The 13,618-nt window shown below is 44.2% G+C and overlaps 2 protein-coding genes across 32 annotated transcripts in view; both read right to left on the bottom strand.

Moving 5' to 3' along the window:
* LOC135501822 (voltage-dependent calcium channel type A subunit alpha-1-like) overlaps positions 1-13,618 on the bottom strand; it is a 348,627-nt gene that overhangs the window by 215,142 nt on the left and 119,867 nt on the right. For all 31 annotated transcript variants that reach the window (XM_064794169.1, XM_064794155.1, XM_064794185.1 and 28 more), the window contains exon 2: positions 1,177-1,447. In XM_064794169.1, the coding sequence (XP_064650239.1) occupies positions 1,177-1,412 (236 nt within the window). In that variant the 5' untranslated portion in view covers positions 1,413-1,447. The remainder of the gene's footprint in view (positions 1-1,176; positions 1,448-13,618) is intronic.
* Positions 5,147-7,405, bottom strand: LOC135501633 (zinc metalloproteinase-disintegrin-like crotastatin). Its single transcript, XM_064793851.1, has one exon. The coding sequence runs from the start codon at positions 7,403-7,405 to the stop codon at positions 5,147-5,149; it is 2,259 nt and encodes a 752-aa protein (XP_064649921.1).

The following is a 13,618-nucleotide window of genomic DNA, read 5'->3' as shown; positions in this document are numbered from 1 at the left end:
AATAGCCACTACGAGAAGATTTTAACCTGTAAATGACACTTTTTTTGGGGAAGGGGTAAGGGATTTCGGGAGGGGATGGGGGGGGGGGGGGGGGGGGTTAACGTCCTGCTGCTGGCGATCGACAATAAAATGTAGGCTACCAAGGTAGTTAATTTGTTACCCGAAACTTAGTCCTTCTTAGTCTTAGTTTTAACGGGAGGGACGTGGCCGGTGTGAAGTTTGAAATGTGTCTATCCAAGGATAGAATGTCCGGGAAAGAGGGGTTCTATTTAGCGTTTTTAATCTCTAAGGTACATGTATTGACAGTCATCGCCTCGATAGAACCATACCAAAATTCGTGCTAATTGCCCGATAATTAAAAATCTCCGCATCTACCAATCAAAGCCATCTAAAATGTTCACTTTTTATCTCCGACCTTTTTCGGTGATGCACGAAGAGGCTCCCACCCTGTCACACGGCTATATAAACCTTCTTTGATAAAAAAATCCGGAAATATATCCCTGTCAAAGTATGCGATTCCAAGACTACGAAACGATGGCGGATCACTAGGTGGCGGCCATGTTGAAAAACGAACTACACTGTCCTTGATCCTAGGTCAATAGATTTGCATATCTATGTCCTGCGCACAAAAAAAATTCTCACAAGGTTTATCGATTTCATCCAAAAGTTCAATAATTCGCGTGTATAGAGAATGATAACGAGAGAAAACAATACTTCTTCCAAGTAAACTATGGTGTAAATACAGCAAAACATCAAACATTTAATTAGGTCGTATCGTTGTCGCGTGACCACCTTATTGGCACCGTACCAGCTTCTTGGCTGAGAGCACACCGAGATTTATCTGACGTCTACAAAACCAGACAAAACGGGGAGCCACTGTTTTTTGCAGGAGGCCCAGGATATGTTGTATGGTTACACTGCAAGCACACTGTAGACCAAGAGACGGCGCAAAAGGAAATGTCGTACTCGGGACAATGTGTCTGATCAGGTACAAAACATTAGATTTGATATGATTTTTATAATCGTGTTCCATTCGCTTCAAAAGACATGCATCTTAATAGGTTATCGAACAACTGGTGTGACAAATTCCTTGAGTCACAATATGTTATGACAGAAATTCCGAGGGACAGTGATTCCCGTAACACCAAACTGGCCGGATTAAGTAAAAGTACTTACTCGGGGTAGGTTTTGACGGTCTTGAGGCTTGTCTGGAGGAGGGCGCAAGTGCGGTAATCCGAGATATCCACCGCTCGCCGCCGCGGGATGGGCGGCGGCTTCGACTCCTCTTCGCTCTCATTGATATCCCCGAGGCCATGTTTGCTACTGAAGAGGGAGACGGGAACTGTGGGTAAGCTGGCCAGGCTTGAGCGCCTCCTCGTGGAAAGGTGGCGACTTCCTGCGGCCCCGATCATGGCCGGGTCGTGATCGTATTTGAAGCGGTCACTCGCTGCAAAGATAAAAAGACCCATCTGTAAGCACGAAATGAAACTGAAAGCATTTTACGACAAGGTGTACGAAGATCTTCGGTGTCCTCACCCCACTTTGGGTTGATGCTGGAACTCTGGCCCGTTTGTGTAAAGTATTGGATACCTCGCCCTCTTGATGTCAAGGCGGGATACCCAGCTCTCTATGGGTAAAATTGCTATATATTTAGCCTATTTTGGGTTTGTGCTTTATCCCTGTTTCTCTTTGGGTCAGTGATGGATACCAGGTCCTCTATGGGTTAATACGCGTGCAAGATACCTCATTAGGCTAATACTGGATACATTATCCTCTTTGGGTCAATGCTCGATCCCTGGCCCTCTTTAACTGCGCTGTTGCTGGATGCCTGGTCCTCTATGGGCTATAATACTCGATAAAAAGCCCTCCTTGGGTGAATGTTGGGTACTTAGCCCTGTTTGGGTTCATGCCAGATACTAGCCCTCCTTGGGTTAATGCTAGGTACATAGTCTTTCTTGGGATAATGTTCGATACCTATCAAAATAATGTTTATATCTAAGGCTGATGTAGAATGATGAAGATCAACACTTGAGGAGGACTCCTCATTATGAATATTGTGTACACGTTTAAAGATGCCCTTGGATTTCTCACCACCATGTACTAAATACTGGTATCATATTGTAGTGTGGTTGCTAGGCAACCAAGCGCAGACTCCCTACAACAGGTAGATAATACTGGGGTCTATTCTTTCTACCCTCATGAATCACGTGACCAACGTGGGTGGGAAATGCCGCGGTAATCATGGCGTATTGTAGAATGAGACAAGTGATGACTACTGAGAAGGTTAAGGCGTCACGTGACGTGTAAGAAACACAAGCCACGATTAAGAGTTTACGCCATTAGACACCAGGCGGCACCACTAATCTACTCCGTGTAGGTGGTTTGTGGCGTTTCAATCAACTAATTTTTGCTGGACTGTGTCTAGCATAAGCAACTGGGTGCGCAGAAAGAGTTCCCATTCTTGTTCTCGACAAACGTGCAGGGGGGGGGGGGGGGGGGGGAGGGTTGGCAAAGGCTCAACCTTATACAGGGTTAACTGATGATGTCCATCTGACATCAATCTCAAGCCTGACAATGCCATAAAGCCGCAAGTACCCGATGTCAGAATGACAACATCATTTAACTGTTATCATTCTGACATCATGTCTTCAGTCAACTGATCATTTTAAAAAGAAGTTTGTTTTGACAAACAGAATATCTCTAATTACTATCTTTACCCACAACTCTATCCACTCCAGTTGTTGCCAATGAATGTCGAAATGAAATCAACGCAACGCAACGCGACGAAACGAAATAAATCCATTCGTTTTCCACGAAGTATTTAGGATATCAATGAATTATACATGTTATACATGTAGTTGTATATACACAATTCTGATAAAGGAACGTAACTTATTGCTGGTCGGTACAAAGGAACTTCCCCACACTGAACGCTGAGACCAGGGGCAGGCCTATCAGTGTTATGAGACGAGGCACCAGCGATATATAGATCAACCCGCAAAATCTCTAATTGTATGGACCGGTGAAAAAGTAGAAAATTTCCCCCTGGAAAGGTGTTCTGTACCCTGACGGATTGTACCCTGACGGATTATGATACAGTGGAACCCCGGTCGGCGACCACCTCAGTAACGCGACCACCCCGCGAACACGACCAAAATTCTCCGGTCCCGAATGGTTTTCTCTCTAATTCTCATTAACTGGCCCTCGCTAACACGACCACCCCGGTACCCAGACCGCGACCACCAGCTTGGTCGGTCCCAAACTGCAAATTAACCCCGCTAACGCGACCATGAGGCCTAATTGCCGTAATCAACCATGACCGCATCGTATCAATTGGCACCTTCTCGCAAATCCGTGTTGATAGTTAGCACCTCGAACACAATGACCATGGGAATCCATATGAAAATAAATGATGTGTAAGTGAGTTTGATCAAATGTAAGCGCAAAAAAAAAGGAAGAATAAACTTTCTTTTCGACTCACGGTTTGTTTTTCATCATTTAGTATTAAATGATGTCAAGAGGCATGCACACGTAGTTTTTAGGACAAATAAATTATGTTGATTAGTAAGAGTACCGATACTCAAAGTAAAGAATGCTTACTACGTCGTAATATTGATAAAATACGTTTTTAAAAAGATGATTTAATCAGTACCAGTTCAAATTGGCTGAAGTTAAAGCAGGAAGACATCAGGAATAATTCTCAACATCTTCTCACATCACCTCTCTCAATGTTAGCGGGAATATAAGCTTGACATCAAGAAGGGCAGCTGCCGATGGTGTGAATGACATGCTTGCTCTAATTAGCATGCTCAAGTTTTAATGTAATGTTTGGTCTAATTAGCTCTCGTCAGTTTATTTACTCATTTACATAAGTTGTAAATTAAACGCAAAACACTCAAGAAAATGATTTTTTATTCGTGATATACACACAAATTATCGAATCACCCGGTGGCGTAGTCATTAATGCATGTCAATGTACACACAGCATATCTGCTAGGACGATGTTTTGGCGGGAAAACCTACTTATGATTCTTAAATTCACTAACGCGACCACCCCGGTAACACGACCACTTCGGCTTAGTCCCTTGGGAGGTCGTGTTACCGGGGTTCCACTGTATATGGTTCTATAGAGGCCATGACTGTCAATACTTCAAATTTAAAAGTGCATAATACAATCATTTGTTCCCCCAAGCATGCTAATGAGTGCAGTCACCAGCCAAGCATTTCATTTTCTCACCACATCATGCACTAGGGCTTCAAAATGAAAGCCGGTCCCTGAGACGAGGGATAAAGTGGGCTCTAACGCTATTGTGCCTCGTCGGCTAGAACTGCCCCTCGTCTGGCCTATCTATGGACAAATATTGTGCACATGCTGGCCTGCCCCACTATGTGCTACGATGCTACATTATTTTGTCCGTGTTAGGATCAACGTCAACTGGAAAAGAAAGCCCGCTAATGCCTTGATCTGCGAATACAATATGACGCCTGTAACCACGAAAACGATGATAGCAAAGGAGTAACAATCAGAACAGATAATGCGCACTGAACATGAAAGCATCCCGACCTTAGCAACGGTAAACAAAAAATCCTTTGAAACAATAGTCTTTGATGTCGCCGCCGGCTTGGAGAAAAACAGCTTGGTTTATCCCCGTTGAAGTCGTGATTTGGATTAGGAATGTTGTCTCAAAGCGGGCGAGGCCTTACAAGAATCATTAGTAGATGACTGGGTGTCCCGGAGTATCAAGTTCGTTTGTGTACTCGAAAATTAAACAGGTTTCGCAACAGCTACGAACGACGACAGTAGTTCCTTGCAAGTTCAGCTGTTCCGAAAGGTCCGTTGGACATGTCGGAATAAGATGAGTACCTAGGTACGGATCGACCAAATGAAGGATAGACTTAACGAAGGATGACCCAAAGTATTTTCGACATGTCACAGCTGCTAAAAGAAATAGGCCATCGATCAGGGTTGAACTGGTGAGCTTTCCTTTTTCTTAATGAATTGATACTGAACTTGAGGTACTGCATTTATCACTAGTAGTAGCTGCAGTAAACACTCTAACAAGGAAGTGCTAGCAATTTTCCGAGTGAAAGTTGTATGATCAGGTAGAAAGCAATAGGTATACGAATCGACCAAATGAAGGAAGGACTAAACGAAGAATGACCAGATCGATATTTGAGTGGCGATAGCTGCTGATACGCCCACAGTCATGAGATCCGTTGCAGACGCACTAGCTGCCGCGACTGCGTTCTTTATCGGCGTTGTTGTTGTGTCAGGGTTTGAACCGCCGAAGGTTGTGTCGCCGGAAATTCCTACAGTTGTGAGTCCATTTGAGTCCGTGGAAATTCCGACAAATCTGGTTGTCGTCGGAGAGTCATTTGTGGATCCGCTTGCCGAAGTTTTGTTGAAGGCGAGTGATACCAAAGTCTTACATTTGGCTGCGTAGCACATTTTACCATCGCCGCACTTGGTGCCGTCACGAACAAGTCCAGCATCACGGACGTCATCGCCAAACTCGGCCGAGGCGGCCTTACAGCTGAGTGAGCCGTATTGGACCGACGTGCCAACCTTTTTTGTTCCGATGATAGGGAGAACGGGATCAGGTGACGGGTGACTACATTGCAATTTGCCACATTTGTAATCTTCGGGGGCGCATTTCTTGTAGACTCCAGAGCTGGTCTCGCCACAGTGACCATATTGGTTTGTGAAGGAATTCACCAGGCTGAAACAACCCGGGTCGCCCTCCGAGGCCAGTGGGCCGAACCAGTACTTGCATTGGTCGTCACCAGTGACACACTCTCCCGTCAGGCAGTAAGATTGATTGCTGTTGCACTCTGTCCCATCTATGTGGTAATCGTCGGCGGGACACACGTTTGAGCTGCCAGTGCACAGGTCCTTGATATCGCATTCATTGTGTGCATTCCTGCACAAGGTACCTTTTGTTTTGAACTTACAGTTCTCACAGCACTCACCCGCACCACATTCTGAACTCGACTTCAGTTTACAACCGGTTGTTTGGCAACACGGATCAACAGTTGGACATTCCGCCGCCGATCCGCAGTCACACTCTTCCCCAGCCTCGACGTAACCATTCCCGCAGATTGCGTCCGCATAGAATGTAGTCGGGTAGTCGGACAGACAGACATGGGAGTGCTCGTTCATGTCATCAATGCTACACTGTGTCCAGGCACGGGGGTCTGATGGCTTAACACTCGCCATAACGCATCCACCAGCCCAGTCGCACGCTCCGCATTGACGTCCGTCGTCATGTAGCATGCCCAGATTATGCCCCATCTCGTGGGCAATAATGAAAGCCACATCGGCGGGAGTCGGAGCGCCAAAATCCTGGTTGATCCCACAGGCCGAGTTGGTACATGTTGTGCCAACGATTCCGAGTCCGGCAGTGTTGCCAGTGAAGTCAAGCCCGACAATTAAATGAGCTATATCGTGAGGAACTGTGCCAATAAGGTTTGCCTTTCTCCACGAACAGAAATTAAAAAGGCTTGGCTCGACTTCTGCGCTTATGTTGACCGGGTTACCAGTGTCCCAGATTTGGACTCCAGTCAAAATGACCCGGACATTAGCTGGCTTGTAAATGGAGTCAACTGTGTTGACCATAGAAATGGCCCGGGCACGGATCGCGTCCCTGTTTGTGTTCGCCTGCCAAGTGTTGTGGTCAAAAACGAGAAAAAGTTCTATGTACTTTGTGGCGGTATTTGTGTTGTATTCAGGAATAGTCCCTGTGTTCCGCCTTAATCGATTATTTACCTTAATTTTGAAGTCGGCGAAATCTTGCATAAAAGAGTCGGGGTGACTGAGAATGGTCGCGTTATGTCCACATCGTCTTGGCCCCTTTTTCTTGATATCGCGGTCCTCATAGACAACATGAAGGGGGTAGTAGAACGTTTCAACAGTATCGAATTCTGGATGGGGTTGAATGTGAAACATGCTCGCTTCATCTGAGAAGTGGCCCCGTAGACCATCACATGTTGACATCACCACCACGGAGTCCGGTGATCCACGGATGGAACCATGATAGTGGCAAGCTTCAGGACGAATTTTTTCTTGCTTCAGAGTACCGTTGTCACTCGTGTAAATCTCTATGTAGTTCCCGGATATAAGGGTCCGATGAAGTTGTAAATCAAGGACGAAATTTCTGCTGTTGTAAACTATGGAGAAGGAGGGGTTGCTATGGTGTTCCAGCGTTCTTTCACGTGACTTCGTAGAAAGGATGCTGGTGTAGCCATCAGTAGAGACTATCCGTTTTGGTATAACCACCTTGAAGTCCCGAAGAAACTGCAAGTCAGGATGGCCGGCAATATTCTTGCGGACAGTCTGACTCTGAGTCTTGGCTGCGGCGAGGACGATAAGGGCCAAAACTACGGCACAGAAATCTGACATCAGCATCCTGGCGTTTGTTGGTTCGCAAGCGGTTCTCCGCAGACCAGTCAAAATCAGTACAACCCGTAATCTTCGATGACCTCTGATGAAATATGTTGTGCGTGTGTCAGTTCATCGTGTCACCTCTCAGCGTGAAGCTGTCTCAACTTCCAAAACGTCGCCTTCGATTCGACGACGTCCAGGTCTCTACTGTTGACGCGACGTCTCTGGAACGTGATGTGACGTCTAGACTGACCAGATAGACTTTGGCCTCGCACCAGACCACACAGCCAGACCAGAATTTGCTTATCAACTATAAAAAAGCATCTCCCAATGAAGTAATGAGCAACACCGGTAGCTACATAGGGCAAAGACGGGCGTCATGACCAACTCCGCCACATCGGGTCACGGCCGGAAAGATAGGGACGCTTTTACCTGAACCCATGCACTACACAGCCCAAGTGACTGAACTTACAAAGTTACCTTATACCTACTTCTATTCGCATTCAGTTATCTTTTAGCGATTCGCCCCAATGTATAACATGCATGAGAAGATAATTTTTCACGGCCTCTATGTCTACTACGAAGTTCATTCTAGGTTCTCTATTCAATGATGTTTTTTTGCGATATGAAAGGTGCAATATAATTCGCGAAATTAAAAACCCCGCAAAAGTTTTGTAATTTGCAGTATGCGTTTTTGCGTCAATTACGTACATAGTGATTGAGCTGTACCACATACCCACCCTACTCCCTTCCGTCATGCTCCTGTATACAACAAAGGCCGCCAAGCAAAATCACAGGAAATTAAGGCAAACATGAAAGCCTTTGGATGGATAGTTTGCAGTGATATGGTTTGTATTGAAAGAGTTGGTCTCCTTGCCAACAAGCCAAGATCATATCAACCCGCGGCTAGGATTTATCTACAGTCGGCTTCAGAAGTAAATGTCCGGTCGTTTTGGCTCTTCGGCGCTGGTGGAGTTGTTTAAGGTTTGACCGCTCTCGCTGTCGGTCAGCTACAGAATTTCAGTGGCGAGTGTTTTGACGAAATTTAAGCTCGACCCGAGAGGGCTTTCGACCCGATGCTGAGGTTTTAATAGCCAATTGAAATAGGCTCAGATCCGCTGTACCCTTAGCGGAAGGATGGGCTTGTCAATCTAAGGTTTTGGTTTTTTAAATGCCTCCTAATCAGTAAGTGATATTTGTCATAACCCAGGAGGGTTTTGGTCAAGTTTCAATAACCCTCTGCACTCAGAAATAGGCTTATGCACTTAAGCTTTTAAATAAAGATTGGGGATACCATGATATTTTAGAATGCACAGTACTGTATATCCATCATAAGCTCTGGATATTTCGCTTTAAGTGTAGGCCTTCACATATGGGCAAACACTTTTTTCGTAAGAAACTCTTCACATTATTTTTTAAACTGCATCTGATATAGGCGTCAGATTTAAACTACGCTGTAAATGAGCAAAGCGGAGACGGCACACATCCTCAGTACTATCAAATCCCTTGACGCTCGACTCAGCCTTTCAGCTACCCGGCCAGGTGATAGGCCTCGTATAATTCCTTTGCCAATAACGGTAGGCGCTCGAGTACCCTCGTATCGACTGAAGCTCCAAGATGACATTGATAACTTGCCTGCCTCCCACGCAGCATTAAATTCATTAAAAGGTTCCGCAGTAGAAAGGTCAAATGCTACGAAGAAGCTCTATCAACTGCAATTATCTCGACGACTTCCCTTGTAGCTCTGTCTCACGCGTTTCAACAGCAGCCCAGCTTTTACAACCGCAACTATAGCGCTTAGTACTAAAACTGCACAAGTCATACTTTTAGTATAACTGAGTGAGGACAATATATCCACATAAGGCATGACATGGTCTCTTACCTGAGTAGGAAAACAACACAATATCTATCTACCCCCCCCCCCCCCTCGTGAATAGTGACGGTCTTCTACGTCACGGCAGTTTTTGACCTTACGAGAATCCAAAAAATTGCACTGTACACTTTTTTGGGGCAACAGCCTCGCCCGCTACACGGTCTATTTTCTTTAAACAAAGCCCACTCGCACCTCGGCCTAAGTTCCCATTGTTCTACAGTCTAATCAACGGTTATCAGGGCGAGTCTTAATAACATCGATCCCCTCAAAACAGTTTTTTTAAAGGGGTTCAACAGCCCAAACTAACAACAGCAATAAACCTAATGCAGGAGATATTCTATGCATTCAATGATACCATTAGGTTGGCTGAAAAATCATGTTAGCCTCGTGGTATCTTATCAGGGTGATAGGGACGATTTTAATGTAGAATTCATACTACATGTATATGATGCAAAATGTCACAAACAGGGATAATGTTTGTAGCAGCGGTGTATTCGTAACCATGGCAACCGTTTCCCAAGGGTTGGTAAGGGTGTTGCGCTTTCTGAGAACAGGTGGGGAAGAAGAGCGCACCATAAGCTGATAATAACGTATAGGAACTCCAGTCTCATGATTAAGGTGTGGCTTCTATCTCATGAAGCCCGTTGCCATGCACACGGCGTCTCTATAACGCTAATTGTAAAACACATTAATTGCAATGAAACACGGATGACAGTGCATGATGCGCTGTGCGCCCAGTGTGCCTCGTTTTGACGGTTTAGCGGTTAAGGTTAGGCAGTCATAACCGCTTCGATTGGTGCAAAGTATAGAAGCAGCCGGAAGGCACACAAAGTCGCATTTCAATGTATAGTTTGAAGTGTTTTGTCTAATCAAATATTGCTCGGGTGTCGATAAAATTTCGTCACAAGCCTCGCCCCTGGCTTGGGTTTTGTCCTGATTTGAGCTCCTATTACGTTTATTTGCCCTTGCCGGTTTGGGGCTATTATCAACACCCTGAAATGGTTTCGTGGGGGTCGATGTCATCGAAATTTGTCCTGATGACCTTTTGATGAGACTAGAATAATGGGAATGAAGGTTTATTTTGCGAGCCGGCTTTGTTTAAAGACAATAAACCATGTATTGGGTAAGGCCTTGTAAACGTATGCTACCCACAAAGTTTTCTCAACAAAGAGCATTCGCTTCAGGTTTAATCAATGAATATCATATTCAATATATATATTTCCCCGATTTGCTGACAAAAAGGCACGGTCCTTGATGTACAGTTCCTGAAATTCCTGATACACACCATATTAAAATCTCTCTCATATAGCTCGTCCTCCAAACACCAGACAGCGCTGTTTCCCCCGCTCTCCCCGCCGTGAAAATCAGCCTCAATGTTGATATGACTTCCTTGGTCACATCGACAAGCCAACATCTGTATTGATCATCCATACACACTGATAACTAGACCGCTATCGATTTAAAACTCGTACATATCGCACTTACTACAACAATTTGTTATCTTTAGTGATGGACTCGATGTCTGAATGATTTAGCCGAAGGAGTCGTTGTGTTGATGGAAGTGCGATCCGCGTGTGCGCTCCCAAGTACGCTGTATGTATCTGGCTGGGTGGAGTTTGAAGTCTGCGTGGTCAGGCGTATTTACGCAATTTAAAATTTTCAAATTCGATATAAACTTGTACAAATTTCAAATTTCTAACGAAGGGTCTAGGCCTTTAGGATGTTCGAGAAGTGTGTTCTTTTTAAAAAAATTGGCCCTAGTAAATACTGTCAAAACGGCCGATTTCGTCGCGACGCACACGACGTTACGAAGTTATTAACGATGAAAAAATTCGTCGAAATAGGTAACTGTTTCCACTAGGTTGACACGATACCGGAAGTGTTAAATGACGTACCTTCTAATTACCCACTGTGATTACTTCCTTCACCCATCACGTTTCCAACAAAGCAAGATAGCTCCTCAAACTGGTAGTGATACAAGTCACATCTAGCATCACGGATGTGTTATTACTAGTGAGACCAATGTCTTTGACCACATGCCAACTGATTGGTTATTGCTATGTACAATATATGATAAATACTTGACATTACGTAACCTTTTCATAATTGTCGTGTGTAAGTGATGGGTCGTATCTATATAATTGAAATAAACACTTCGGCATCTATTTTTCAATTCTGTTGCTAGTTAAGGTTGCTAGGTTGTCATGTGATTAGTTGAAATAAGAGTACATTGGCGAGTATAACAAATTCGCCAAAGATGTCATATCCCGTGCATGAGATAGGCTGATGTAACAACTTTCCCTAGTTCGCCCCGGCCGCATCCAGTGTACGGAATGGAACGGAATGAACGGGTGGGGATGACGGAACCTGATAAAATCATGCCGAAAACATTTGCGAAGATATTTCGCGGATCTGAGATCCAGCCGAGCAGGACTAGATCATATGGTCGTTTAATGCCATTCAACATGAAAATTGAGAATGACAACATGTGGGAAACACCAATTTGTCCTGTGGTCATGACGTCATGCCCTTGGTCTTCGTGCGGCCATGCCCCGAATCACCGAAGTGGTGTTCGATCGATCGAACTAGAGAATGCTGGGCCTCAAAATTGATTTCAAGAAGACCATCTCGCTAAATAAAGCTGTTTGATAATTTTCAAGTACGTGCCAAAATAGACATCATCATATTTACTTGCCCTTGCCGATTTAAGCTTATTGCGACTCCCATGAAAGCGGTTTCGTGGAGGGCAATGTTATCAAAAGCTGCCCTGATGACCCTTTCATAAGACAGTAGAACAATGGAAATTAAGGTCTCGGTGCGAACGGGTTTTGTTAAAAGGCAATAGTGTATTGGGGAGGCCTGAATTCTGTTACTGCGAAATAACGTAAATGATAACTGTTTACTTCAGACGACGACTGCCAATACAGCAGAGCGGCATCAGAGGTTTCAAGCCACGTTTCCCCGGACGTGATTTGATATGCTCCCCGTATAACCAATGCTTCATCCGATAATTGGTTTCCACATTGGCTGGATCGAAATTGCTTTGATTGGTACAGCTGCGATTGACATACAGTTGAAAATATAACTGGGCCTCTTTTTGTACAAAACACAATACAAAATGTGATGTGATTGTAATGCAAAGTTGGGATTCATGTATAAATAATTCCGTTGTTCTTTCGGCTCGAATTCCTCTGCTTTGATTCTCAAAAGTGAAACTGGAGCTACTGAACCGCCTCGAATTATCCTGGTCTCATTTTTCTGTAAGAAAAAATCTCCATCTTCTAGGGAAGGGACTTTTGGCCTGCGGGTATTGAAGAAGGCCTGTAGTTTTTTTCGGTTTTTTGGGCTATCTTGTATTACGTGACGTGTTCTCCGTTTTGAACAATACTTGCAAACACTGATAACGAAACAATGAGCTTTGATCTTACTTCCCAATTTCAGTGTCACTTCTCTTCACCTTTTTCTGAAAACTGAAAATAATTATTTATGATCAAAGCCAAGGGAATTATGATGTGCTCACTGTCACAGTGGCGTCACCTCATTTTCTCAGCAGGGTCATTTCCCTGAGTGCTAGATATTTCATTTGCATTATTCCCCTTCACATTTTTACGAGAAATTTAACAGGCTACACCTCAACGAAGCCATACAGCTAACTACAGCTCCAACTCAGTGCCAATTATCTTAAAACTTGCCGATGGGAGTTCTCAAATGGACGCCGTGCTCATCCAATTGATAACGACGTCAGTTGATGCTAACCAGTGGAACTATTGAGCGGAGGCTGCTCGCGCGACATGGGTAGCAGCTGTACCAGCATGAAGAACTCATCATCATTGAAAGCATGATGAACTCATCATCTTCGAAATCCGTTTGAAAGATTGTAGGCCTTCTTTTGTTTATCTTAATCTTGATCTGCTTTGAAACTTGGAGGAATTATACTTGAAATAAACACGATATTTGCCTTGTAATGTGGCATTACATGCAGTAGTGGTAGTAGTACATGTAGAAATGTGCGCAGTTAGTATACACTATGCCATAGTGCAGTTATTTTGCATACGAATTTGCTCAAACTTGGCATCCATAATATTTGAACATCTGTCTACACAATAGCAATGCTGAAACTTATATTTAGTACGTATTCATGCAATTGAAAAGTTTCCAACTCAACTGCAAATAGAAATTTTTAACGAACGGCGTAGGCCTTTAAAAGGTCAAAACATAATGTTAAGCAATCTCTACACTGACGAAATGAATTCTAAGTGTACTGATGAGAATGCAAGTGCGCGATAGACCCCATCACGATAGATAAAAATACGTAGGCCCAATATTACTGGAACGATGCATCTTTATTTATGATATTCGCTCAG

The sequence above is a fragment of the Lineus longissimus genome, chromosome 17, assembly GCF_910592395.1.
Source record: "Lineus longissimus chromosome 17, tnLinLong1.2, whole genome shotgun sequence".
NCBI lineage: Eukaryota > Metazoa > Nemertea > Pilidiophora > Heteronemertea > Lineidae > Lineus > Lineus longissimus.
This window is presented reverse-complemented; position numbering and strand designations above follow the sequence as displayed.

Excerpts from the sequence above, each read along its gene's own strand:
- LOC135501633 (XM_064793851.1), bottom strand. The coding sequence starts at position 7,405 with ATGCTGATGTCAGATTTCTGTGCCGTAGTTTTGGCCCTTATCGTCCTC.